The 27,953-nt window shown below is 55.8% G+C and overlaps 1 protein-coding gene across 3 annotated transcripts; it reads left to right on the plus strand.

The window, feature by feature from the left end:
* NADSYN1 (NAD synthetase 1) lies at positions 1–27,953 on the plus strand. 3 transcript variants are annotated; one of them, XM_044943823.2, is made up of 22 exons: positions 153–223; positions 1,240–1,300; positions 2,353–2,518; positions 3,390–3,506; positions 7,262–7,315; positions 7,735–7,824; positions 10,078–10,129; positions 12,569–12,657; positions 12,912–13,029; positions 13,799–13,930; positions 18,199–18,273; positions 19,105–19,229; positions 19,833–19,881; positions 20,661–20,763; positions 21,214–21,382; positions 22,572–22,707; positions 23,478–23,584; positions 24,133–24,264; positions 24,604–24,673; positions 24,966–25,094; positions 25,732–25,908; positions 27,734–27,953. In XM_044943823.2, coding segments are annotated over exons 4-22 (1,860 nt in total). In that variant the 5' UTR covers positions 153–223; positions 1,240–1,300; positions 2,353–2,518; positions 3,390–3,504; the 3' UTR covers positions 27,785–27,953. The 3 variants fall into 3 exon arrangements, with proteins under 3 accessions (XP_006045118.4, XP_044799759.2, XP_044799758.2); XM_006045056.4 differs by lacking the exon at positions 2,353–2,518 and having other exon boundaries at positions 1–223; XM_044943824.2 differs by lacking the exons at positions 1,240–1,300; positions 2,353–2,518 and having other exon boundaries at positions 75–223.

A 27,953-nucleotide genomic window follows, 5' to 3' on the forward strand; every position in this document is an offset into this window, starting at 1 on the left:
TTGCGGTCCTGTCCCTGTAGGGGCTGGACTGACGCAACGGGACAACCCGGAAGGACCCGAGCCGCGGCCACCTCTCTCCCTAGGACAACAAAGCCCCACTATCCGGCCGGCCTTTTTGCCCAGGCGTCTGCAGCCAGGATGGGGCGGAAGGTGACTGTGGCCACCTGTGCGCTCAACCAGTGGGCCCTGGACTTTGAGGGCAATTTGCAAAGGATTTTAAAAAGTGAGTCTAGGGTCGGCGTGGGGTGGACAGGCGAAGGTCAGCTCTGGTCGCCCAGGTTTGCTGTGACGCATACGCAGCCTTGCTCTGGAGAAACTTGCGGCCATGGATATAGGGATCCTGAGTGAGGTCGGGTGTGGGTGGGTTACAGTGCCTGGGGCATGTGGTACGTACACGTGGTAAGAGAAGTCTGGCCCTGGAGGTGGAGATGAGCAGGCTGGTGAGCCGGTCCTCAGGTACCTTTGGGGTCCTGTGTGGCATTTATAGAGCTGAACCCGGTCCAGAGAGGGAAGTGGAACAGGGGTGAGGCCACCAGCTGAGAGACCAGTGTGGTCGTTGTGTGTGTGTGACGGGGTCCGTGAACAGGTATCACCTGCACCAGCTCACCTTTGAGAGTGGAAGTTTGCACCGTTGACCTCTACAGCTGCAGTGGGCTGCCCTGGGCGGTCTGCAGGCTGGCCGTCCTCAGCCGCGTCCTGCAGCAGGGCCACCAACCACAGTATAAACAGGGTGATTCAGGTGAGGGCGTCATATCAGCCATGTGCCTCGGACCTTCTTCCTTTTATTTTTTTCATTGTCAACCTGCTCTTACCTCGTCAGAGCTCAGAGCGAATCTAGTTGATGAGAGGTCATCTCGGGTGGCCAGAATTGTGTGTCCACTCGGCTGGCCTCTCCTCCCCGGGCTGCATCTGGAAGCTGCTGCTCAAAGCCAGAGGCAGATGGTACCTGTCACCGGTGCCTTCGGGTCCTGCCTTCTCCGGGCACAGGGTCCTCTGTGTCTGATTGTTAATGAGCTACCAGTGTGCGACTCCCCCAGCCCCACCCCTGCCCTCCTTGGTGCTAAGGGTCAACCCTGCAGGCCCCGCCTCTGTCTCATTTCCTGCGGGTGTCAGCAGGGGCTGGGAGATGCCCTTTGGCTTTTTATGACACCAGTGGCCGCAGAAGGTTGAATCTGCCTCCTTTGGACCAGCTGTAGGTGCTGAAATTGCCTCTCTTTCTCTCTCTCTCTGTGCATGTAGGTATTGAAATTGCCAAACACAGAGGAGCAAGATACAGGCTTGGACCAGAACTGGAAATCTGGTGAGAGCAGAGCACATAGTCACCCTAGGGTGGGCAGGCAGAGGCCTCTAATTCAGCTCCCCTCAGCTGAAAGGGCAAGGAAGGAGAGGCCAGGGTTGAGAACTGGACACGCAGGCCCACCTAGGAGACAGAAGCCCCGTGAGTGGGGCTGCTTGATGCCCTTCAGCAAGGGCAGGCCAGCCGGCCTGGGTGACCCTGAATTCCTACACTGAGTAACACGGGAGCTCGTGAGAGGCTGATTTTTCCCAGTCCAGGCCGATGTCAAAGCTGGCTGGGTTTCTGGTGCACTGGTGTTTGGTCTCACATGTGGCCTAGGAGCTGAGGGAGTGACAACCTCTGAGCAGGAGTTTATCCTTGGAGAGGAAAGGACATCCCAGGTCTGGATCCCACACAGGGCATCTCCCTGACCTCATTTTCATCTAAGAACCAGGCTCTCTTCCTTATCAGAACCAGAGGCCCAGAGGAATACTCCTCTAGGCATTAAGAGGAATACTCCTCTAGGCATTAAGAGGAATACTCCTCTAGGCATTAAGAATGGCAAAGGTTAGTGTTTGTGGCAGCAAAGTTTGCTTGGCATTTTAACATCACTTCTGCTATGTAATGAGTGCGAAGGACTTTTTAAAGATTTAAAAGTAGTTTACAGGGACTTCCCTGGTGGTCCAGTGGTTAAGAATCTGCCCTCCAAGGCAGGGAATGTGGGTTCGATCCTTGGTTGGGGAACGAAGATCCCACATACCTCAGGGCAACTAAGCCTGTGGCACAGCTACTGAGCCCACTTGCTCTAGAGCCTGCAAGCTGCAAAGAAAGATCGCACATACCGCAACTGAGACCCTACACAGTCAAATATATAAATAGATAAATATTAAAAAAAAAAGTAGTTTACAAATACTCTACATATCATTACTGGGACCCCTGCACTGAAAAATTACTCTCAACCCAGTCTGCCCATGTTGGGACCTCACTGAGAATTGTATTAGTTTTTTTCAGGGGCTGTTATACTATGGTTTCACAAACTGGATGATTTAAAACAGCAGAAATTCATTCTCTCACAGTTCAGGAGGCCTGAAGTCCAAAATCAAGGTGTGGGTAGGATCCTGCTTCCTCCGAGGCTCCAGGGGAGGGTCCTTCGTGCCTCTTCCAGCTCCTGACTCCCCACTCCTCGTCTCATGACTGCACCCCTCCAGCCACCTCTCCCTCTTCTCTGCTGCTTTCCTTCATGTAAGGACGCTTCTTGTTGGATTTAGGTCCCACTCAGATAGGCCAGGATCATCTCATCTCCAGATCTTTCACTTACTCACATCTCTAAAGACACTTTTTCCAAATGAGGTCACATCCACAGGTTCTAAGGGCTTCCCAGGTGGCTCATTGGTAAAGAATCTGCCTGCCAGTGCAGGAGACGCAAGTTCAGTCCCTGGGTCGGGAAGATCACCTGGAGAAGGAAATTGCAACCTGTTCCAGTATTCTTGCCTGGAGAATCCCATGGATAGAGGAGCCTGGTGGGCGACAGTCCATGGGGTTGCAAAGAGTTTGACATGACCAAGCATGCACACACACGCCATAAGTTCTGGAGGTTACGACATAGACACGTCTCTTTTGGGGACACCAGTCAGCCTGGTGTAAGCTCAAGTAAATCGCAAGGAAGTCATGTAGCCGTGTAAGTGGCATTTGAATGGTTATTCATGGCCCCTTTGCCCGAAGAATGTTCTTCTCTGGATCCAGCTTTGTTTCTTTTGCATCCTTTTCTTGTAGATTAGTGTAATTTGGGCCACGTTGAAGGTTAAAAAGAATCCGAGAGCAGACAGTTTTTGACACGACAGAGAATTTCTCATAGTAACTGAGAACTAGGAGCGACAGATAGGGCCCAGTCCATTAATTTCCAATACAATACATCTCTTTTCTTCTTTTTTGTAGCAGTGAGTCTAACTCTGGTTGTACAATAGACACTCCTAGGAGGCTTTATAAAGATACGGGTGCCAGAGGTGCACCCTCGCGCGGTCACCCTGGCCTGGCCCCAGGCCCCTGCCCCATCCCTACCCCACGCCCACCTGCTGTGTCCCGGGCACTCACTGTTCTTGCCCTCCCTCTGCAGTGGCTACGGCTGTTGGGATCATTATTACGAGTCGGACACCCTCCTGCATTCGCTCCAGGTCCTGGCGGCCCTTTTGGAGTCTCCGGTCACTCAGGATATCATCTGCGACGTGGGGATGTAAGTGCGGCGTGGGCGTGGGAGAAGGGCCCGTTCCAGGGCCTGCTGTGTCAGAAGCCATCCCTACATCGGGGATGTGGCGTCTGCTCCCTGCCTGGCCCTGCAGACCACTAACTCCCTAGGTGAAGGCAGCTTTGGGGAGATTTTTTATGTTTTTCCAAGCACTACTGTGCACGTGGGAACACGCTTTGCACAAGTTGGAGCTCAGGGTCCCCCAGCCTCATGTATAGCATTTTCCTTACTTAGTAGTAAGTTTGGGGATGGTTCCCTGTCACTCTGGGCTTCCCAGGTGGCGCTCGTGGGAAAGAACCAGCTGCCAGTGCAGGAGACATAAGAGACATGGGTTCGATCCCTGGGTTGGGAAGATCCCCTGGAGGAGGGCATGGCAACCCATTCCAGCGTTCCTGCCTGGAAAATCCCCATGGACAGAGGAGCCTATGAGCTACAGTCCATGGGGTCACAAAGAGTTGGACACGACTGAGTGAGTGAGCACGCATGCACGCCTGTCATTTCATATTGACATGCAAGCCATCTGGTTCCAGAGGGTGTGGATACATGAATGCAGGCTCAGCAGGTGTATACAGTATAGCTCCATATGCTGCAGGTTCCATATGTAGGGCCAAGGCCTACAGGCAGACCTCTGAGAAACCACTGTAGCAAAGCCAAATATAGAAATAAAGCAAGTCACACCAATTTGAGGGAGGAGGTTTCCTGTACATATAAAAGTTATGTTTACATTTTACCGTTCTATCTAAAAATATGCAAACATACCTTACTTTAAAAAAATTTTATTGCTAACAAATCCTATCCTCTCAGCCTCCAACGAGCTATCCTCTTTTTGCTGGTGGAGGGCTTGAAATATCATGAGAATTATCAAAATGTGACCGAGAAACCGGAAGTGAGCAACAGCTGTTGGGAAAATGGCGTCAGTAGACGTGTTCAGCGCAGGGTTGCCACAGACCTTCAATTTGTAAAAAATACAATATCTGCGAAGCACAATAAAGCAAGCTGCAATAAAATGAGGTCTGCCTGTAGGTCCCTGTGGTGTAGATTCCGTGAGCGCAGGTCCCATGGGTAGGACTCTGGCCTAGGAGTATCCTACTCCAGAGTGTGTCTGTGACCAGCTTTGTGTAACCAAGGCCACTGACGGGCTTGTTGCCTCTGTTTGCGTCTCTGTTCTGTGTTATGTGGTGTGAATGTAGCCGGGTTTGCTTCTTTTTCCTCAGCCTTGCGTGTATTCCACACTCCCACCTGCTGTGACATCTGTGTAGCAGGATCTCTTTTAAGCAGTGGATAGAGGGACTTTTAGCCCAGTTTGCTCACATTTATGATAATTCCTGATATGTGGGCCGTGTTTGTTTCCTATTGTGTCGTTGTGGCAGCTTACCACAAACGCAAAACACAGAACCACACGACTGTGCTGCCCTGTGGTTCTGGAGCTCACGAGTCTAAATGGCTCAGTGCGGCTGGTTGCTTCTGGAGGCTCTTGGAGGAGAATCGGTTTTCCTGTTAAAGTCCAGCATCCAGGCTCGTGCGCGGTCCTCAGCTCAGGCCGCTCCCTCCATCCTCACAGCCAGAGGTCACATCACTGCAGCCCCTGCCCCTGTTGTCACATGTCCTCCGAGCGCCCTTCTCCCTCGTGTAAGGACCCCTGTGGTTCCGACGAGGGCCCTGGGGAGTCTGGGGTAATCTCTTGTCTCAGAATCTGTAGCTTAATGATGTCAGCAGGGTCCCTTTTGCCACGTGAGGTGACATGTCCTCGGGTCCCAGGAATCAGGACGGGGACATCAGTGGGGGTCTTCACTCAGCCCACCACATGGACGGATTCCTGCCACTTTATTAAGTGCTCTGGTCACCGTGTTTTCTTTCTTTCTTGTTTTCCCCTTGTCTTTTTGTTTGTTCTCTTTGCCTATTTTCCTCTTCTGGCCTTGAATTTGTAATCTGACTTTAATTTTTTTACTTTTTTGCCCTTAAAATATTAACAATCATATTTTAAAATGTTTTTCTGGGATTTTCCTAGTGGTCCAGTGGCTAAGATTCTGCACTCCCAATACAGGGGGGGCCAAGTTTCATTCCTGGTGAGGAAACTAGATCCCTCATACTGAAACTAAGAATTCGCATGACAACGCACTCCAGTATTCCTGCCTGGAGAAGTGCATGGACAGAGAAGCCTGGCGGGCTGCGGTCCTTGGGGTTGCAGCATAAGTACCACTGAACAAAATAATGGCTATACCATGATGCCACTGATACTCACCATCTAGAATTGTCTTATTCAAGAGAAAGATGCTGCGTCTCCTCCCAGCTTTCTGTGGCTAGAGGCTTGTTACCCTTAGCACTGCTCACAGAGGGCCAGCTCACAATCAAGAAACCTTAAAAAAACAAGATAGAGAAAATCTTAAAGTGAGCAATAACTTTTTTTAACAAAGCTATCATATTTCTTTGTTGTCATGATTTATGAAATAGAACTTTTCTATTTGTTTCTTCGGCATCTGTAACACACTCTTGCTTGTTCTTTTGCCAGCAATTGAAGTGTTTGTGTCTGATTTATTAAGAGTTCTTTATACATGAAAGATATCAAGCTGTCCCCGTATATGATAAAAATACATTTCCTTGTCTGTTGTTTGCTATTTAATTTTACGTTTTGAGCTTAAAATCTTTCTTGTCATGCTTTTTGTTTGTTTTTGTCTGAGACGCTTACTCCGGCTGGAAGTCAGATATTCACCGAAGGTTTCTTTTTTGTTTAAAAGATGTTCACCTCCTGCCCTGAACACGTTTCTGTATGAATGTGAATGCAGTGAGGTTTTGGTTTGGCCCAGGAGGAATGGAAACCGTAACATGGGAGTGCTGGCTGGCGGCATCCGTGTGCCAAGCCCCAGCCCAGGCAGCCTGCCTGCATCCTGCCCCTTAAAATGCTCCGAGAGGAGGAACCAGGGCCGCTCGGCTCAGCCAGTGCGAAGCGGGATTGGAGCCCGGCCGCCTGACTCGACAGCCCGCACTGCTTACGGATGCGGTCATCTCTCGCACCCCGGCCCTCTTTACTCTTGTCCCTGGGCCTGGGCCTTATTGTTTTTTATTTCATGATCAATCCTTAAGGCCCTCCTCCTCGGGTGCCTGATGCCTTCTGCCCTGAGCTCCTGCACTCTTGCCCCGAGCTGGACTCTGCCATCCCCACCTGGTGCTGCCCCAGCCGGAGGCCAGCAGAGTGCCCTGGCCTCTGGAGCACTGGCCCCTCCGCTGCAGAGGAGGAAGGTTCCAGGTGATCGGGGAGGGTGTTTGTCCTGAGGGGTCCAGACAGAGAGGCGAGCAGATCTGTCCAGCGCCCTCCACCCCCTGCCCCTGCCCTGGCCCCCCGGGCCAGTCCCCCTACCCTGCCTTCTTGATGGGGGAGCTCAGTCAGGAGAGATGCTGTGGCAGAGAATTGGGGACGTGCAGGGGTAAGTCCTTAAGGCCAGCAGGGGATGGACAGGTGACATGGCAGCAGAGATATGAGCAGAGGGAGGGAGGTGGCCACTCAATGGTCTGAGAACCTTCTGGAAGGAGAGGACAAGCCCTGAGTGGGAGGGACTTTTGCTGGATTTAGAAGACTCTGCCATTTAGAGTCTGTGCCGTGGCAGAAACACTCAGGTTTGTTGTTCACTTTCATTTGAGAAACCACAGAGGAGCCTTCTGATTCCCATAGAGGACCCGGAGAAACTTCATGTTAAAGCAGACGTGGGGCTCTGCTCTTTGCAGACGTGTGTGCCCTCTCTCTGCAGGCCCGTGATGCACCGAAACGTCCGCTATAACTGCAGGGTGATATTCCTCAACAGGTGGGTGACCGCTGGGAGCAGTGTGACCCCCTTTTCCCCCAGGCTCGGGGCTTGGTCCCCAGGGGCCATGGCTTCTTCTGGAACTGCCTTCATGGCGGTGGGGTACCAGGCAGGCAGGTGTCTTGGGTGGCCCTGCTTCTCCTGGGCTCTGTCACCACTGACACCTTCAGACATCAGGAACAGGGACTATGGGTGCAGTTTGGGGACACACAACTCTGTGGTCAGGAGGTCAGTCCTGGGAGGGCAACCTTGTAATAATGTCCCCTCGCAGACCCTGGGCATCAGTTGCTGGCAAGTGCCCACCCTCCAGGTCTTAGCTGCTTTGTCCCCATCGACAGTCAGGGTGGACGGGCTGGTGGCTGCTCCATGTCACGCGGGGCGTGTTCATCTCAGGAGCGGCCTTGTTCCCCTGTCTGCAGGAAGATCCTGCTCATCAGACCCAAGATGGCCTTGGCGAATGAGGGCAACTACCACGAGCTGCGCTGGTTCACGCCGTGGTCCAGGAGCCGGTGAGTCACCGCCCGCGCCGTGGTCCAGGAGCCCAAATGGTGGCCGCTCCTAGGATGCGTGGGGGAGACAGACAGAGACTCGGGCCAGCGTCCCTGCCCACACGGGGCCTGTCGTCTAGTGACGGCTGCCTGATGCTGCTGATTAATTTGTAGCTAGTTTATCAGACACCACATCAAACGCTCAGTCATCAATCACCCGTCATCCGTCTTTCTACACGTGATCCTACAGATCAGGTTTCTCTACTCCAGCCCTGTTGCCTTGGGGCCAGCTCGGTCTTGTCGTGGGGGCGTCCTGTGCGTGGAAGAGCGTGCAGTTGCATCCCTGGCCTCCGCTGGCGGATACGTCTGCACCCCTGTCAGTCTACAATGTCCCCAGACGTTGCCTGGCGTCCCCTGGGACAGAATCGTCCCTGTTTGCCCGCCCTGTGTTCTTCTCACAGTCATCGCTGTTTCTTTTCACTGTCGCTGCCGTTGCCAATGGAATCTTTAACGTGATTTTTAAACGTTTTATTGACATGCAGTTGATTTACAATGTTGTGTTAATTTCTTCTGAGCAGCAAATGATTCAGTTATGCGTCTAGATACATTCTTTTTCAAAAATTGTGTGTATTTATTCTTGGGTCTTTGTTGCTATGTGGTCTCTTCTCTGTTTGTGGCGAGCAGGAGCTACTCTTGAGTTGCGATGTGGGGGGGCTTCTCACTGTGCCGGGTTCTCCTGTTGCAGAGCGTGGGTTCTGGGGCACACGGGCCTCAGTAGTTGCGGCACATGGGCTCCAGAGCACAGGCTCTGTGGTTGTGGAGCACGGGCCTAGCTGCTCCACAGCATGTGTGATCTTCCCGGATCAGGGATCAAACCCGTGTCTTCTGCATTGGCAGACAGATTCTTTACCACTGAGGCACCAGGGAGGCCCTGTATACATTCTTCTTCATGTGTGACTTGAAGGGGGAGGTGACGACAAAGGGAGAAACCTTGGGCGGCTGTCCCTTGAAAACGGATTGTGATACAGCAACATCACCGTGAACAAACCTACCGATGGTGAACTGAGTGCTCATCGTGGGATGCCAAGGCAGCTCAGGGGTCAGAGGGTGTCTGCAGTGTCTGCTCCCTTCATTACTGAGGACTTGACGGCATCATGCCCTCAATGTCTCTGCTTTTGAATTTTAGTTACAGGATTTCCCTGGTGGCCCAATGGTTAAGACTGCATCTCCCAGTGCAGGGGACGTGGGTTCTATCCTTAGTTGGGGACCTAAGATCCCACATACCTCAGGGCTGAAAAATCAAACCATAAAACAGAAGCCATATTGTAACAAATTAAGTAAAGACTTTAAAAATGGTCTACATTAAAAAAAAAATCTTTATCAAAAAATTTACTGAAATAAAAGTCACTGAAATCTCCCAGGAGGTTCTTGTGAATTCTGAGAAAGCAAAAAGAAACCTAGTTAATTCAGTGTCTTCATGGTACATCTGGTAACAGCCCACTTGAGGTCAGCTTTGGAAACCATCTAGTATTCAAATTCTGCCTTTTAAGGTAGACCTTGGGGTGGCTTGGGCTTCCCTGGGGGCTCAGATGGTAAAGAATCCACCTGCCAATGCAGGAGACCTGGGTTTGATCCCTGGGTTGGGAAGATCCCCTGGAGAAGGGAATGGCTACCCACTCCAGTATTCATGCCTGGAGAATTCCATGGACACAGGAGCCTGGTGGGCTACAGTCCATGGAATTGCTAAGAGTTGGACAGGACTGAGCAACTAACACTTTCACTTTCTGGGACGGCTTGTACAGAAGTTGTGTGTTAACACTCTCTGGCCATCTTTCACAATTCGGAACGTTACTGATTGCTTCAGTGATGGTACAGGCTTGTCTCTGCATGCTGGCTTCATGCAGTGCGATCTTTCTGGTTGAAGAATTTTGATCAGAAATTCCAGCTGCATTTCTCTGTGGGGAAATGTGTCTCCTTCTAGGACAGTTCCCTTGACGTGCCTCTCAGAGGGCGTAATGAAAGCGTGGGGCAAGCAGGGCCAGTGAGGGAGCCCCCGAGTGCCTCGGTGTTCCATGTCCCGGAAGACTCGTGCAGTCGCCTTGCTCTTCCCTTTTTGCCTTAAAGTGGTTGCAGCAGCGTGTGTCAAAACTCGACAGTTCCTTTGCCAGCTCACAGGCTCTGCATTCTCAGTCTGAGCTTTACTCTGCCTCTGGATGCCATTTTCCATTTTCCCTGAGATGGTCCTACTCAGGTCTGTGGTGGTTTCCTTTCTAGGCAAACAGAGGAGTATTTTCTCCCCCGGATGTTACAGGACCTGACGAAGCAGGTGAGTCTTGGGGAAGAAAACTCGTCTGTCAGACTGTTCCTCTGGAGTGGGCCGTGGGGGCAGGACCCTTGGGGACAGAGTCGCGGCATCACTGTGTCCCATGTAAGGAAAACACAGACGGGGGTGATTTCTGTCACAAATAGGGAGGGTCCCAGGAGCATGGGGGAGTGGGTGCCTCCTTGCCCCTACATGATGTCCTTCCTCTCTTCCGGCTCACACCATGGGATGGGCTCAGTGGAGCTCAGTGGGTGGGGCTTCCTGCACCACCCTGGCCAGCTGTTCCCTGCTGGGCTGGGGCTCCAGCCGCGGGACTGCCCAAGAAGCCGAGTTTGGGGGATTTCTGATTGTAAAACTCATGGAAGACTTTACTTGGCTCCTGTTTATTCTGTGAAAACTCAGCATCAGGAATCTGTCTTGTCTTGTCTTTGGTACCTGGCTGTCCAGGTGTGAAGAGCTTTGACCTTGCAGCCTTATCCAGGGGGTCCTTGTCCATCCCTTCATCCTGGAACCTGCTGGAACCCTGTGCTATCTACTTCCAGTGGGGGCTTGGGAGCTAGGGGCTCACAGGGAATGTTTTGAGGGGCCCCTGGTATCTCTGGCTCCTACCTGAGTTTCCATTCTGGTTGCCAGGTGCATTAACTTGTTCAGGCTTCCATAACCAATTCCACAGCCTAGGGATTCAGACAGCAGAATTTCATTCTCTCCAGGCCTGGAGGCTGGAATCCCAGACCCTAGTGTGGGTGGGACTGGTCCTCCTGAGGCCGTTCTCCTGGGCGTGTGGATGGCCGTCTCCTCCCCGTGTCCCCACAGGGTCGTCCCTGTGAGTGTCTGTGTCCTGACCTCTTCTTAGAAGGACCCCAGTCCTGTGGGATTAGGGCCCAGCCTGATGCCCTCATTTTACTTAATCACCTCTTTGAAGACCTCATCTCCAAACACAGTCATGTCTGAGATGCTGGCAGTCAGGGCTTCAGGATATGAACTCCGGGGACACGGTGTCCCCAGCCCTCTTGGGTTGCTGCCACCGTGGCAGTCTGGGTGGGTGCGGCTGAGACTGGGGGAGGGGACTGTCGGTCAGGTCTGCTCGTCTCCCAAGTGGCCTGGGGGCTTTTCTGACCTTGAGTTGCAGCAACGAGAACAATGTAAAGTCACGGTGATCCAGAACATGTGTGTGTGTGAAGCAGTCATTTCAGCAGCCATCCTCCTGCCACGACACTCATTCCGTTTCACTCTTCTAGGACCCTTTCACATCCTAAACGTCCCACCAGGTGACCCCCTAAGCCCACATGGGATCATCTGCAGGTAGAAGGGTGCTGCTTGCTGTCTTTGATTGGTAACAAGTTGCAGGAATTGGCCCTGGGCAAACATGGATTAAAATTCACGGCCATTTTCAAGAGACAGAACAAAGCCAGCCCTGTAACAGCTGTAGCCTGGACAGTGCAGGTCGGGGGCCCGTCCCTGGGTGCCATCCTGGATGTTTTGTTTGTTGCCCTGAGCCCTGGTCTTGTCCCAGGAGGATGGGGTCAAGATTCTAGCCCTGCCCCCGTGGTCAGGGCTTCACGGGCATGTGGTGCTCCATGGACAAATGGCTCGGGGTCCAGGGTGAGCGCTGTGTTCATGAGCCGAGGCCTCAGAACAGAAAAAGGCGGGCTTCCCCCGGTTCCTGCCCTTGGAGATGAAAGGAGTTGAGCTCACACACACAGTCATCAGGGAATCTGAACAAGATCCCAGGCCTCCAGGGTTGAGTTCTCTTGAGCAAGTGAAATAGGAGCACAGCTGAAACTTGGTCCCCGAGAGACGTGGCCAAGGTGGGTTCCATGCCCGCATGACCCTCTCAGCACACGTTCAACCTGGAGACACCTCAGACCCGTGCAGCGCCCTCAGGGGGCAGCTCCATCTCCACTCACCCGCCTCCCAGCAGCCCCACCCCTCAAGGGGCCATGAATGAGGCTCTTGGAGAAACAGGAGCCTGCGTCCTGCCCCAGGCCTGCCGCGCGGGAGCTGGGTGACCTGTCAGCTGGAGGGAACTTTGTCAGGCTCAGTTGGGTTGTTTCTGGCGTGGGCACGGGACCCCCAGAGCACAGACGATGCCGGAAGAGCATCCGGGAGCCGATGTGGCGGATGCTGGCGGCCCACTGGGCCCCAGAAGCTTCAGGAGCTGAGGCACAGTTGGTTACAGCCACAGTCAAGGTCATGGCAGCTCAGAGCTGGGTTCTTGGGCGGGTGAAGGGTGTGGCCGGGGCTCTTCGGTCCGCAGAGGAGACACCCGCTGGCCCTGGGCTGGGAGTGCTCCCGGCGGGGGGAGGTGGGTATTCGTTAGGGCTTGAAACAAAATGGCAGCCTTCCTGCGAGTCCCGCGTGTGGCCTGTGGAGTCCTGGCTCAGCACGTGGCCCAGACAGGACAGCCAGGGGGCCTCACGAGCTCTGGTTACTGCCCCCCAGGAAACTGTGCCCTTCGGGGATGCCGTCCTCTCCACATGGGACACCTGTATCGGGAGTGAGGTCTGTGAGGAGCTCTGGACGCCCCACAGGTCAGCCCTGCCCCCTGATCCCCATCCTTGTGGGCCCTGGGGGGCTGGGGGTTTGCAGCCATCTTGCGTCTCAGCCCGGTGCAGGGAAGACACCCCAGGAGCTGCGGGGCTGGGTGGGCGGGCTGGGGACACGGATCTCTTCTCTTGGCCCCCTGGCGTCTCAGCCCAGGGCAGGGAAGACACCCCAGGAGCTGTGGGGCTGGGTGGACGGGCTGGGGACACGAGTCTCTTCTCTCCGACCCCTCCGCCCACAGCCCACACGTGGACATGGGCCTGGACGGCGTGGAGATCTTCACCAATGCCTCGGGTAGCCATCACGTGCTGCGCAAAGCCCACGCCCGGGTGGACCTGGTGACCATGGCTACCACCAAGGTAGGCGGCGGCGGGGACGCTGGTGTGTGTCTGTCTCATGCACGTGGGACCCCGGCACCCAGCGCAGGGCAAGGCCTGAGCATGAGGCTGCTTGGCGCTCCTCCTGGGTCCGGCCATGGCTGACCGGCCCCTGTGGCTCCCTCTCCCAGGCCCCACGTCCATGACCTCATTTAATGGTGGGAAGCACCCTATGAGGCGGGTGCTGTTGCCACCTCCGCTCTCTGGAGCAGAGCACCCAGCATGTGACCGTCAAGTGGCCCCTGGCCTCACACCCCAGCCGTGCGGCTCTGGGGCTCTCAACCATCACAGTGGTCTCGGGACAAGTGACCGGGAATCAGGACCCCGTTGGCACCACAGCCAGGCACGGGGAATGCCCACGAGTCTGCCGCTCTTGTGGGCAGCATGACTCCAGGGGCCGTGTCTGCTCTTTCCGGGGGCCAGAATCTCAGCTTCCTAATCCAGGGAGTTGTCTTCTCCAAAGTTCCGTCTCTCCTCCCTTCTGGGGGAGGTGGCAGCGCCTGCCTTGGAGGGTTGTTGGGGGTGAGAGTAGATGCTCTGTGTGACGCCTGCTGCCTCGCGAGGCCGAGGGCGTCATAGCTGCGGGGCCTTCCCTGGAGGCGTGTGTTTTATTGGCTGGAGCTGGGGCACTGATTATTAGTACAGCAGAGTTGCAGGGCTGGAGGCCTGAAGCTTCTCATGTTTGGGCCGGCAGAGGGTGAAGGTAGGTGATGGATCAGAGCTGACCACTGCTGTCCGCTGTGTTTTCCAGAACGGCGGGATCTACTTGCTGGCCAATCAGAAGGGCTGCGATGGGGACCGGCTGCACTACGACGGCTGTGCCCTCATAGCCATGAACGGCAGCATCCGTGCCCAGGGCGCCCAGTTCTCTCTGGATGATGTGGTACGAGCCGGCCCGAGCAATGGTGGGAGGGTCTCTCATTCAGAGCCTGTGTTCTCTGCTCTCCCCGTAACCTGAGCCCTGATGTGCCTTCCCTGGGAGGGATCCTGCTGGTTTTGATGGCTTCCTCTTCACCTCCTTGGTGGGGTGAGGGTTTCCTACCCCAATGTTATGGGGACACCCCCACACAGCGCACCGGATGGATGGATTCACGGCGGGTTATCACCCCTACATGCCCTGGAGGTCCCCGCGAGGCTGCACGAGCTGAAGGAGAGGCCCGGAGCTGCGGAAGGAGGGGGCTTGGTAGTGACCAAAGGGTGGGTGGCCCCTGGCTCCAGGGAGAATGGGATGAGCTTGTGGGAAGAATCCCATGGCTCGTGGGGAGCTGGAGCTGGTCCCAGGAATAAGCAGACACTGCACGTCGTCCAGCGATAAGGGGGTCATTTGGGAGGAGCAGAGCAGGGAAGAGCCTTGCAGGTAGGCCCTTGGAGTGTTTTCCCCAGAAGTCAAGGCAACACAACCTGGAATCAAGATTGCTGGGAGAAATATCAATAACCTCAGATATGCAGATGACACCACCCTTATGGCAGAAAACAAAGAGGAACTAAGGAGCCTGTTGATGAAAGTGAAAGAGGAGAGTGAAAAGGTTGGCTTAAAACTCAATATTCAGAAAACTAAGATCATGGCATCCGGTCCCATCACTTCATGACAAATAGAAGGGGAAGAAATGGAAACAGTGAGAGAATTTATTTTGGGGCGCTTCAAAATCACTGCAGATGGTGAGTGAAGCCATGAAATTAAAAGATGCTTGCTCCTTGGAAGAAAAGCTATGACCAACCTAGACAGCTTATTAAAAAGCAGAGATATCACTTTGCCAACAAAGTTCCATCTAGTCAAAGCTATGGTTTTTCCAGTGGTCATATATGGATGTGAGAGTTGGACTATAAAGAAAGTTGAGGGCCGAGGAACCGATGCTTTCTAACTGTAGTGTTGGAGAAGACTGTTGAGAGTCCCTTGGACTGCAAGGAGATCCAACCAGTCCATCCTAAAGGAAATCAGTCCTGAATATTCATTGGAAGGACTGATACTGAAGCTGAAGCTCCAATCCTTTGGCCACCTGATGTGAAGAGCCGACTCATTAGAAAAGACCCTGATGCTGGGAAAGATTGAAGGCAGGTAGAGAAGGGGATGACAGAGGATGAGATGGTTGGATGGCATCACCGACTCAATGAACATGAGTTTGAGCAAGCTCTGGGAGATGGTGAAGGACAGGAAGGCCTGGTGTGCTGCAGTCCACGGGGTCACAAAGAGTCAAACATGACTGAGCGACTGAACAGCAGCGAAAAGCAACACATGCTACCTGTGGGCCCTGCCTCCCCTGACCACCCCGGGTTCCGGAAGCAGGACTGGAGACCTACCCCGCCCTCCTCGGTGGGGAGGCCCCATTCTGGGGGCTCCTCTGGTCTCACTGAACTGATGACCAGCCCGGGGGATGGGGGACACGTCCCCCCATGGGATCATGACTTCACTGGGGCCACAAGTATGAAAACCACAGCCGTCTGCTTCTAAAGACACACATTAACCTGGGTGTAGAGCCTTCCCATGTGATCGGATGTTAGTTTCCTTCACAGAGAGAATAAGACAAGATGAAAAGGTCCTTGTAAAGAATTGTGTCCCCTTCATGGATCACAGCCTTGTCATGGTGGAGGGGCTTCCATAACTCAATGAAGCTATGAACCATGCCATGCAGGGCCACCCAAGACAGATGGGTCATAGTGAGAGCTGGACCATAAGGAAGGCTGAGTGCCAAAGGATTGATACTTTCAAATTGTGGTGCTGGAGAAGATTCTTGAGAGTCCCTTGGACAGCAAGGAGATTAAACCAGTCAATCCTAAAGGAAATCAACCCTGAGTATTCGTTGGAAAGACTGAAGCTGAAGCTGAAGCTATTTTGGCCACCTGATGTGAAGAGCCAACTCATTGGAAAAGACCCTGATGCTGAGAAAGATTGAGGGCAGGAGGAGAAGGGGACTACAGAAGATGATATGGTTAGATAGCATCACCGACACAATGGACCTGAGTTTGAGCAAATTCTGGGAGATGGTGAAGGACATGGAAGCCTGGCGTGCTGCAGTCCATGGGATTGCAAAGAGTCGGACACAACTTAGTGACTGAACAACAGCAAAGAGAATTGTGTGGCTCTCAAGAGTTTTTTAAGCCTCCAAGAAAGAAAATGACTGTTATTGCCCCCAAATGGGAATCGACTCCTATTGCCCCCGGATAGGAATCAACTCCAAATCTGCAAACGCAACACAAAGTAACTTTCAGTTCTGCCAGAAAGAGTCGCCATGACTGGGCTCAGGCGGCCAGTGCAGGCTTCTCAGGGTATCTCTCATCTTGTCTTTTCGGGGGTTTTGGAAACAAGTGATGGAAATGCTTGTTCACAGAAGCAGGTAGTAGCAGGAGAAAAAAAGGGTTTCTGGGGCTTTCTCTGCCAGAGCAAGACAAGCGGGTGTCTCTGAATAAGAACTTCTCCGGAGCCCTCTGATGCGATGTCTGTCGCTTCACCGTTTCACCTACTTGTGCGGTCTCACTGGGGTTGTCGGCAAAGAGGTGGTTATGAAATCAAACTTCGGTTTCAGAATGGACTGAGGAAAGGAACCTTGGAACGAATTCATGGTATTTCTTGCTCAGAGCGAAGCCCAGGGTTTGGCAGTGTGCAGCTGGAAGAAGCCACCTCCCTGCAGATGGTCCCCCGACCATGGGGACCCTGATCCTGCCTTCCCGGTGCGAATGAGCATGGTCCCCAGACCTTGCCTTCCAGGTGGCGGGGTCCCAGAGGCCTCCTGCTGTTCAGCAGTAACCTTGATTAAGACAGAAGGCCTCTGGAGGCGAAGATAAAGTCCATGCAGACGGCCAAGTGCTCATCTGCTCCGGACATGCCTCAGTGCAGGCCCGCTTGGCCAGGACTCTCGGCCAGACGTCCGGGCCGCAGGCACTTGGTGCCAGGAGACTGGCAGTGAGTTTCGGGGACCACCTGTACCTGGATGAGCAGGTGTGCAGGTGGCTGCAGGTTCCAGGCCCCCCAGGAGCCCCCATTTCAGCAAGCACCCAGGTGATTGTTTGCCACACTATAACCTGGGCGCCGTTGCCCCACACCCCCCGGGGGGCCCTTGAGCCAGAGCTCTCTGACTTGGCTGTTCCTGATGGAGGTGGCATCACCGCCTTGGGGTGGGGCAGTGCCCTTCAGTTCTGCCACCTCTTTGGTCTGTGGACCTTCTCGAGGGCACATGCTTCTCATGGCCTCGACCCTGCCTTTGTGTGAAGCTAACCTACTTCCAGGAAAAGTGGACTGGGGCCTTCCTCTCAGGAAGGACTCACTCCTCTGGGGTCTTTCCAATTTCTGTGGCTTTGTCAGGAGCAGCCTGGTGGCTTCGCTGACCAGCACTTGGGAAATGACAGAAGAACGAGTGGACGTGGGAGTTCTTTGTTCTCTGTCTCTTCACAGACGTTTCTATCTTGGGTTAGGCTCGGTGTTGGCATAGATGGCTGCCCATGGCCAGCAGCAGGAGCAGGCGCCCGGCCACACGGGGTCCCCCTCAGAAGTAGTTCCTGCTGTCCCGCACCTGCACGTGTGAGACGATAGCCTCGTAGTATGATCTGGTTAGGATTCTTTTCATAAAGAAAGGAGTCGTATCTCTGAATTAAAAGTTTTCTATTTTCTGCTATTGGTTGCATGTGGCAGAACCTCCATTCCATCTGGACTCAAAGGCAATGAAGCGCCGTGTCCTAGGACACATGCGGCACATCTGGGCTGGGACCTGTGTGTGGTGGCTGCCGGGGCTCTGGCTGCATCCCTCTCTCGCTCTCCAGCTGGGCCTTCCTCTGTGTAGGTGTCAGAGTCAGTTGCCTCATGGTCACAGCATGGCTGCAGCAGCTCCAGCCATCCCATCTTCATACAACCACATTCAAAGGCAGAAAGAGGGCCCTTGCTCTCCCTGTGTCTTTTTAAGAAACTTGCTCAAAAGCTCCCAGCAGACATTTGTTGTGTCTTATCAGCAAGTGTGTCAATTCAGTAGACGTTCTGGTGGCAATGACAAGAGGGAAGGGCTTTGGGTGGGCCACACCATGGGTGCTCCCCTCTCCCCAGGCCCCTAGTCCCTGCCTTAGACGGCGGGACTCATTGCGTATAATGTGGCATACTTATGAAAACAGGTGCGTGAGGGAAAAAAATAGGAAATCATGATTTTTCTTGGAAACTCCCTTCTCTAGGAAGTGCTCACGGCCACGTTGGATTTGGAGGACATCAGAAGCTACAGGGCAGAGATTTCATCTCGAAACCTGGCGGTAAGCGATTATAAACACACCCATAGGATGCTCATCAAAGACGGAGACATTTTTTTTAACAATAGCTTCATTGAAATGTCATTCCCATACCCTGTAATTCACTGATCTCAGCACGAGATGCAGTGGTCTCTACTGTATCTGTGGAGTTGAGCAGCATCACCAGCATCAGTGTCAGAATGTTCCTTTCACCTGAAAGAAACCTGGACCCATGAGTTGTCACTCCCCGTCCACCTGCCCCAGGACCCCTGGCAACCACCGTCTGTGCTGACTCTATGGATTTGCCAATTCTGGACGTTTTGTGTAAATGGGATCGTGTAATATGTGCCCTTTTGCAACTTCCTTCTTTCCCTGAGGATAGTGTTTTGGTTCATCCATGCTGAGGCGTGAGTTAGTTCTTCATCCCTCTGTATGGCTGAGTAATACCCCACTGCCCGGGTACCCCACACGCTGCGCGTCCATTCACCTGTCGGCGGACATTTGGACCATCTCTGCTCTGGCCGTGAGGATCGGTGCTGCTATGGCATGTGCCAGGCGTGTGTGGACACGCTTGTGTGTCTTCTGTTATCTGCCTGGGACTGCCCTGGTCCTGTGGCGATTCTCTGTTTAATTGTGGGAGGTCCTGCCAGACCGTCCTCAGTCACTGCTCCGTCTTGCATCCCCCCAGCGCTGTGCGAGGGCTGCACTTCCCCACATCCCACCAGCGTTTGCTACATCCATCCGTGTCCTGGCCATGCTGGTGGCTGTGAAGGGTCCCTGAGATGTGTAGCATCCCCCCTACAGTCATCCCGGGGGCCTGTATGGGTTCAGGCCCTCAGGGAGTGTCCTTCCCAGGCCAGCAGGGTGAGCCCCTACCCCCGCGTGAAGGTGGATTTCGCCCTCTCCTGCCACGAAGACCTGCTGGAGCCTGTGTCTGAGCCCATCGAGTGGAAATACTACAGTCCCGCCGAGGAGATCAGGTGGGGCTGTTGGTGTGCAGGGGAGGGGGTAGAGGAGGGTCTGCAGATGGTAAAGAATCCATCTGCAATGCGGGAGACCGGGGTTGGGAAGATCCCCTGGAGAAGGGCATGGCAACCCATGCCTTCTTGCCTGGAGAATCTCAGGGACAGAGGAGCCTGGCGGGCTACAGTCCACGGGGTTGCAAAGAGTCGGACACGACTGAGCGACCGACACACTGTCCTTCCCGGGACACTCCCTCCGTCCCCTGCTGCATCGCCAAGTGGCCGCTTGGGGGCCTTGCACCCTGGTCTCCAGGGCCTGCAGTCTGTAACTAGACCGCAGGCCCCACGCCCAGCCCTGCCCGCCTTGCCCTGGGCCCTCGGGCATGGAGACACCGTGCTTGCTTTTCTGTCTCCATTTCCCCCACGGGACCAATGAGACCACCTACCTCCTGGGGCTGCTCTGAGGCTTCAGAAGCATTCATTCCCTCGAAAGGCTGAAAGCAGCCGGGGGCAGCGTGCTGGCGCTGCTCACCGGCCCTGCGTCCACCTGGGCACCTGCCCCCAGGTGAGCTGCGAACAGGGCAGCAGCTCGCCAACCTCATGCTCTCCACTATTCTCCAGCCTGGGACCCGCGTGCTGGCTCTGGGACTTCTTAAGACGCAGCCGACAGGTAAGATGTGGGGGGAATCTGGCCAGCCAGCCCCCCTTTAATCCTTCTACAGTGGGTTTGCGTTTGACTCTGTGGCATACCGGTGACTTTTTTTTTTTTTTTAAGATTTATTTATTTAATTTGCTTTTTGACTGAGGTGGGTCTTTGTTGCTGCACACAGGCTTTCTTTAGTTGCCATGAGTGGGGGCTACTCTCCAGCTGAGAGCATGGGCTTCTCACTGTGGTGGCTTCTCTTGTCATGGAGCCGCGCTCGAGGCACACAGGCCGCGGTCATAGCGGCTCTTGGGCTCTTGAGTGTGAGCTCAGTAGTTGGGGTACACGGGCTTAGTTGTTCTGTGGCAGGTGGAATCCGCCCAGACCAGGAATCGAACCAGGGTCCCTTGCATTGCATGACAGATTCTTAACTACTGGATCACCCGGGAAGCCCTGATGGGTGTTTCTTAATGCAAACATCTCCTGACTCTGCCTCAGTCAGGAGCCTCGGCTACCCTGGCCAAGGTCGCCCTGAGGTTTGGCTCTGTCTTTGGGGTCCTGTCTGATGACCCCGAGTTACAAGACTTCCTGCCTAGTGGTGTGATTGTGTGCGTCTGTAATTCACGGTGGAGCCTCGGCCTTGGGCCCTCCACGGTGGCGCTCCCTTCACCTTGTGGAATGTGCAGGGCTCCCTTCTCCTCCCCTGGGGGACAGCACTTTGTGGGCGCTTGTTTTTGCTGGGGGAGCCGGGCTCACTGCTGGGCGTGAGGCTCCGCTCACACCACCATCCGGTTGGCCTGTTCCAGGCGGGGTTCTTCCTTCCCCTGAGCGGCGGGGTGGACAGCGCGGCCACCGCCTGCCTGGTCTACTCCATGTGCCGCCAGGTCTGCGAGGCTGTGAAGCGTGGAAGTAGGTGACGCCTGGGGCCCGAGTAGGTTCCAGGGGGGCTCAGCCTGTGGGAGGAGCAGAGGGGCCAACCCAGCTAACCCAGCATTGTGGTGGGGGCATGCTCAGCGTCCCAGCATCACCCCAAGCCCTGGGGCCTGGGCACAGCAAGGCCGCTGAGGTCCCTTCCAGGGCCTCGGGCCCTCGTGGCCCAGCCCGTCAACCCACAGGGTACCTGCTGCTGCTGCTGTATGTCGGCAGCCTGACCGGGATGAAAGAACAGGGCCCTGGGGTCAGGCCAGCCCGGGTTCACACCCTGCCGCCATGAGGGGCGACGTCGGCCATTCCCAAAGCATCCGGAGCTGAGAAACGGGCACTGTGGTGCCATCTGGCGAGACTGCCGGGCGGTAGAGAGGGACCGGGTGGTGCAGGCGCCTGGCACACAGCACGTGCCCTCTGTCCCGCGGGTTTCAGATCTGGAGGTGCTGGCTGATGTCCGAACCATCGTGAACCAGCCCAGCTACACCCCCCAGGACCCCCGGGAGCTCTGCGGCCGCGTCCTGACCACCTGCTACATGGCCAGCGAGAACTCCTCCCAGGAGACCTGCGACAGGGCCCGAGAGCTGGCCCAGCAGATCGGAAGGTAGCTGGTCCCTGGCGTCGGGCCCGGCCGGCTGGCGGGGACCACGGGAAGCTCCCCCGGAGGCCCCATTTGTGGGTCACTGAGCACCCCAGAGGCGAGGTGTTTCTCTACTCAACTGCTGATGATGTGGCTTCCCATCAGCTTTACCCCAGATCTTCTCCATGTCTGAGATCGCCCCTTCCCCTAAGTCCTTCCCAGGAGCTGGCTGATGCACTCCAGGTGGGAGCACAGAGCCCCTCGCCGCTCCAGGAGTGCAGCCACCCGCCCTCCTCTGCCTACCTCGGGGGCCACTGTACCAGACGCAGGCGGGGGGTGTGTCTTTCTGTTCAGGGAGACTTGGTTCCGTTCAGAACGTTCCATCTGTTCTGCCTCCAAAGAAAAAATAAGGAGCTGCCCATTCTGTAAGCAGAGCTCAGCTAAAAGCTGCCCCCACCCCACAATCCTGCTCCCAGGGAGATGCCCAGAGGGATTGAAAGCAAAGAAATGAGCAAGTATTCACACATTCGTGTCCACGCAGCATAGTCGCAGCTCACATGGCATCAGCAGTTGAGTAGAGAAAAGATGTGGTCTGTTCGCACACAGGGGTGCTTCTCAGCCTTGAAAAGGAAGGAAGCGCTGACACAGGCTACCGCCTGCATGAACCCAAAAGCCTTAGATTCAGTGAAAGAAGCCAGACACCAAAGGACAGTTACCGTGTGATTCCATTTCTATGAAATGTCCAGAATAGGCCAATCTTAGGGCTTTCCTGGTGGCTCAGTGGTGACAAACCCGCCTGCCAGTGCGGGAGATGAAAGGGATGCAGGTTCGATCCTGGGTTGGGAAGATTCCCTGGAGAAGGAAACGGCAACCCACTCCAGTATTTTTGCCTGGAAAATTCCGTGGACAGAGGAGCCTGTCCAGGCTACGGTCCATGGGGTCACAAAGAGTCAGACACGACAGAGTGCCCATGCACACATACACACAGAAAGGGTGTCCGTGGTCGCCAGGGGCTGGAGGAGGAGGGGGTTGGGGAGGGACTGCTCGCGGGCACAGGGTCTCCTTCTGGGCTGATGGGAGGCTCTGGAGCTGGAGGTGGTGGTGGCGCGTCGTGAATGTCCTCAGCGCCGCTGGACGGGGCCCTCGAAGACGGCGAGCTCCGTGCCCCGTGGGTTTGTTTCACTGTCTGCACGCCCGCCCGTTCGCCTTCCAGCCACCACATCGGTCTCCACATCGACCCAGCGGTCAAGGCCCTCGTGGGCCTCTTCAGCCTGGTGACGGGTGCGAGCCCTCGGTTTGCGGTTCACGGAGGGAGCGACCGGGAGAACCTGGCTCTGCAGAACGTCCAGGTGCGCACCTTGTCCGCACGCAGGGACCGCAGGTGCCTTGTCCACACGCAGGGACCACAGGAAACCCAGGGGCGGCCGGCAGGGGGTCCACAAGCAGCCCGCCTCTTAGAGACGCGGAGCGTGCAGCCTCGTGGACGAAGATGGGGCTCTGCGTGTGTGTGTGTGAGAGGTGCGGAGGGGTACGAGGGTAAGAGTGTGCACAGGTGTGTGCACAGGAATAGGTTAGTGTGCAAGAGTAAGGGAGTGGGGCATCTGAGAGTGTGCCTGTGTGCGGGTGCAAGCACGTGACTCTGTGTGTGTGAGTGTGCATCAGCGTGAGAGTCTGTGAGCATGAGGTGTGAGTGTGTCTGAGTGTGTGTGTCTTCTGCATCTTCAGGGATCGGCTACAGGGGAGCTGGACCCTGGGTGGTCCGTGCAGGGAAAGAGGGGGCGTGAGCTGCTTCTGCTGGGGTCTACCCTGTCTCCATCCCCTTCCTGGGGTTGCTGGTGGCCTTCCCCAGGGGTGCAGGGACTGGCCGGAGCAGCCAAGGTCTCTCCCACTGGCCTTGCAGCCCAGTCTCTCCGCTGCCGAGCTCTCATCTCAGGCCCTGGTCCCTCCCTGCTGAGTGCAGGAGCCCCTCGGGGGATGGACCACGGGCTCCAGGACTCTCTGGGGACTAGAAGCTCCTGCATCACTTAAGCATTCCTGCTCTCCGAGGTGCGGGGAGGTGGTGTTAGCGCGCGTCCCCCCAGCCCCGGCCGGCACGGTGACGTCCCCTCCTGTGGGCCAGGCGCGGGTGAGGATGGTCATCGCCTACCTCTTCGCTCAGCTGAGCCTCTGGTCTCGCGGTGCCCCCGGCGGGCTTCTCGTGCTCGGATCCGCCAATGTGGATGAGAGGTGTGTGCGGCCCCTAGCCTGGAGGAGACCCCGCTCCACCCGAGGCCACTCCTGTGGGTCTGTGCCCCCCTCACTCTGCTGCTGCTCTGGGTGCACCTTTGGGAGCAGTCAAGGAGTGGAAGAGGCACAGGGGTCAGATGAAAATGGCCATCTCTTCTGGCCTGGAAATCCTGACCCTTGCCCACAGACCGGACCCTGTTCGTACCATCAGCCGTCTGTTTAACGGGACACAGAGTGACCTTACACCCACCTCGGGCTTGGTTGAAGCAGCCCCACTCGGGGCTGGCACTGGTCATCCCTCAAACTATGTCCCCTCCGGCTTGCTGGCTACCCCTCCTTGGCCATCCGCAGCACCTGCCCCTTCCCCAGTCTGCCCCAGCACATCAGACTTCTCCGAGACCCTCGAGTCTGCCAAGCTCTAGCTCCAGGGCCCCGGAAGAAGGCGTGTCCCGGCACCCAGGGGCAGCATGGCCAGGCCCCCAGGTTCTCGGAGTCTGCAGCTCCCGGGTCTGCTGCCTGGAAAGCCCCTGTCCTTTGTCCGGCTGCAGCCTCCTTGGCTACCTGACCAAGTATGACTGCTCCAGCGCGGACATCAACCCCGTCGGCGGGATCAGCAAGACGGACCTGAGGGCCTTCGTCCAGCTCTGCGCGGAGCGCTTCCAGCTTCCTGCCCTGCAGAGGTGCGTGTGCGCCCGCGAGGCCATGGCTGTGCCCCTGGGCCGCCGGGTACGCATCTTCTCAGCACAGCCCCGGCCACTCTGCCCCCTCTCAGCCACCTTCCGTAGCACCCATCGCCTGATGGAAGCGGTCGGGCCTCCAAGGGCACTCGGGCCCCGAGACCAGGTACCCGCTTCCTTCCCATCACTGCCACCCTGGCTGTGGCCAGATCCGGCGGCCACTGCCGCCCTCTGCCCCGCAAGAGGCTGGAAAGTCGGCGCTTCCCCGTCTCCGCACCTGCGCGATGTCTGTTGCGCTAACACCCAGCTGTTGTAACCGACCTCTGTGTGCCCTGACCGCAGCATCCTGGCAGCACCGGCCACAGCTGAGCTGGAGCCCTTGGCCCACGGACGGGTGTCCCAGACCGACGAGGTAACCGTGGTGGCTTTGTCACTGCACTTCCTCCGCCACCTCCGCGCTCCGGGGCTCCTGCCTGCCCTCCTGTCTGCCCCCAAGCAACCGTGCTCCGTCACTGGGGCCCCGGCTGGGAGTCCAGGGCTCAGTGCCACCGTTGCTGACCTCTGATGTTCAATTCGGGTCTCTCGAGGTTGGGGCCGGGAGGAGGCGGGGCGGGGAGTTTGGTTCCGTCTCCAGCAGAGGTTTCAGGCTGTCCCCCCAGCGCTGACCTGCTGTCACTCATGAGGCGCATCTCTTTCGTCCCCAGGAAGACATGGGGATGACATATGCGGAGCTGTCCGTCTACGGGAGGCTCCGGAAGGTCGCCAAGATGGGCCCCTACAGCATGTTCTGCAAACTCCTCAACATGTGGAGGGATACCTGCTCCCCGCGACAGGTGAGGCGCCCGGCGTCTGCGGGGAGCCAGCGGGTGAGGCGCACCTGACGTCCGCGGGCAGTTGGCAGGCGAGGTCACCTGGCGGGTGGGTTTGGCTCTGGAGCAGGTAGCCACTGTGTGACTTTAGGGGGAGAGCACTCCGGAAGGAACCACAGCCCCGTTCTCAGCCCTCCCCCGCTCTGGCTGAGCTTATCTGAGTGGGGCTGGACCCCCTCACAACACGCAAGCTGCTCCCCTCTTTGGGGGGCAGAGGACGAACTCCGAGGTCAGAATATGGCTTCTTTTCCCCTAGTTGTCAGGCGCATTAGGGCTGAAGCCCATAGACAGGGTGGTCCCTGCAGAACCATCTGGAAGCTTCACGAAATAGGAATACATCTTCCTGGGACCCCTGCCCAGGTCTCCTGATGCAGTTACCAGGATGCTGGAGTCAGGAACCCCCATCCTTACAGCTCCAGTTCGCTTCTCTAGCCTAATCAGCAGCATCGGTCCACTCCTGGCTTTGAGGAAGTCCCAAGGCAGTGCTCTGCGGCTGCTGAGGGGAGGCTGTTAACTGGCCTGCGCGATGCTGCTGAGAACGCCAGTGTGGGGGCTTCCCGGCTTTGCTAACACCAGGCCCTGTGCACCCCTCGCCTCCCAGGTGGCTGACAAAGTGAAGCACTTTTTCTCCAAGTATTCCATGAACCGACACAAGATGACCACACTGACCCCCGCATACCACGCCGAGAACTACAGCCCGGACGACAACAGGTTCGACCTGCGGCCATTTCTGTACAACACCCGCTGGCCCTGGCAGTTCCGCTGCATCGATAACCAGGTGAGCCAGGGGGAATGTTTTCTCTCCCTCTTAAACATCTGTCGAGGGAATACCAGCTCGTCTCCTCCACCTGCTCATCTCCATGGAGGACTGAAAAGCTTTTTAATGTTCAGTCACTCCGTCGTGTCCAACTCTTTGTGACCCCATGGACTGCAGCACGCCAGGCTTCCCTGTACATGGTTAATGTATATGGTGGCATTTTTTTTATTGTCCTGCTTTCTGCCAAGTGTCCAGGATGTTTCAGGTCCATCAGAGCTTGGCATGTGCTGTTTTGGGCTATACTGAGGATGCTAAAATTAGCGGTTCCATCCCACGGTCAGTGTGAGCCCAACCACTGTGATTTCTAGACTACTGGGGCGTCCAACTGGCTTTGCATTGTCTGAACCATCTGTTTTTCCTTATTGATTAATAGTAGAATAAAGGAAGCAGAAAAAAATCAATTTAATAGGCAAGTCTAGATCCTTCCCTTTTCTGTGATGGAGGCAAGTTCGAGGCAGCCCCTCCCCAGTGAAGGTGATGGGAGGAGAAAGACGGCTGATGAGTGAACACGGGATCCGTGAAAGTGATAAATGGTGATAATGTTGCCAAGTCCAAGCTCGTCCTGCTTGACGCATGACAGTAAATCGGGAGATGAGTTGCTGAGACAAGGAATAGCGACTTTATTGGGAAAGCCAGTAGACCAAGAAGGTGGAGGACTCATGTCCCAAAGAACCATCTTGCCTGAGTTAGAATCCAGGCTCCTTTTATACTAAGAGGGGAGGGAGCAAAGTCAAACACTTGCTGGCTCCCGTCGGCTTGTGGGGGGGGACAGCTTGTTTCCTCCTCCCTTGCAGCCACTCACAGGTGGGTCTGCTCAGTGTTTCCTGTGAACTAAACAAAGGTATTTCAGCTTGGTGCTCCTTACCTGGGAGGCAGGGTTCCCAGAGATGACCCTTACGTATAATGGGCAACATCTCTTTAGGGCAGTGGTCCCCAACCTTTTCAGCACCAGGGACCAGTTTCACGAAAGACAGTTTTCCCAGGGATGAGGAGCGGGGGAGATGGTTCAGGCTGTAACGTGAGTAAGGGGGATTAGACGAAGCTTCGCTCGCTTGCCCACCCACCGCTCAGCTCCTGCTGTGCAGCCTGGTTCCCAACAGGCCGTGGACTGGTGCCCGTCTATGGCCCGGGGGTTGGGGACCCCTGCTTTAGTGATAAATTGTAATAAATCCCAAAGGTTCTTTCCTCTTACAATAAGAGCCGCGTTGAGCTGGAGGACCGCGGGGTGGGGCAGAAGGGAGCATCCATGAGGAGGTGAAGGGAGCCAAGTGACCCTGCGCGGCCGCGACCCTCCTCCAGGGCGCGTCAGGCCATGTCCAGAGACGGTTATCCCGCCCGGGGTGAGGTCTGTACCCCCACATCTAGCAGACAGAGTCCAGAGATGCTGCTGAACACCCTACAGTGCCGTGGACGCCCCCTCCCCACAAAGAACTCGTGAGGGGCGGGGCTTGGCTCCGGCCAAGACGCGCTCAGGCATGGGGTTCAGAGACTGCAGCTGGAAGATCCGCACATGTAGGAGAACACAGCTCGGTGAAGATGGGCTTGCTGTGACCTTCTAGCCCAGCAGTGACCCCTGTCCCCACCCCCGGCCAGCACAGGTCCTTCCAGACTCGGGATCTCCGCCCCCCACCCCCCACCCCCAACCCCAGGTCTCCTTGCCCTGCAGGTGCGGTTTGCAGACCTGCGTTTTCGATCCTGTGACTGTTTCGCTCTTTCGGGTAGATGGGTGCGTTTCAGCAGCGCGGCTGTTCGGGCCCTCGTGGTGACACCGCATCTCCTCTTCTAGGTCCTCCAGCTGGAGGGGAGACAGCGGCAGGAGCTAGACGGCGTGGACTGAGGCTGCGCCCTGTGTGGAGGGCGCCCCGCCTGCCCGCGACCAAGAGCGGGAGCGGAGCCCCGTCTGACGTATTTCAAGGAGAGGTCTAGTTCCATTTTTAAAAAGGCTGAAGGAAAGAGGATGCGATTTTATTTGAATTTTTAATTGAAATACATACTGTTGATTTACA

Source organism: Bubalus bubalis, chromosome 5, assembly GCF_019923935.1.
Source record: "Bubalus bubalis isolate 160015118507 breed Murrah chromosome 5, NDDB_SH_1, whole genome shotgun sequence".
Taxonomy (NCBI): Eukaryota; Metazoa; Chordata; class Mammalia; order Artiodactyla; family Bovidae; genus Bubalus; species Bubalus bubalis.

Coding starts and splice junctions, on each gene's coding strand:
- NADSYN1 (XM_006045056.4), top strand. CDS start 139: ATGGGGCGGAAGGTGACTGTGGCCACCTGTGCGCTCAACCAGTGGGCC. Junction 13,030..13,798: donor TGACCATGGCTACCACCAAG/GTAGGCGGCGGC, acceptor TGTGTTTTCCAG/AACGGCGGGATCTACTTGCT. Junction 20,764..21,213: donor CGAGGCTGTGAAGCGTGGAA/GTAGGTGACGCC, acceptor CGCGGGTTTCAG/ATCTGGAGGTGCTGGCTGAT.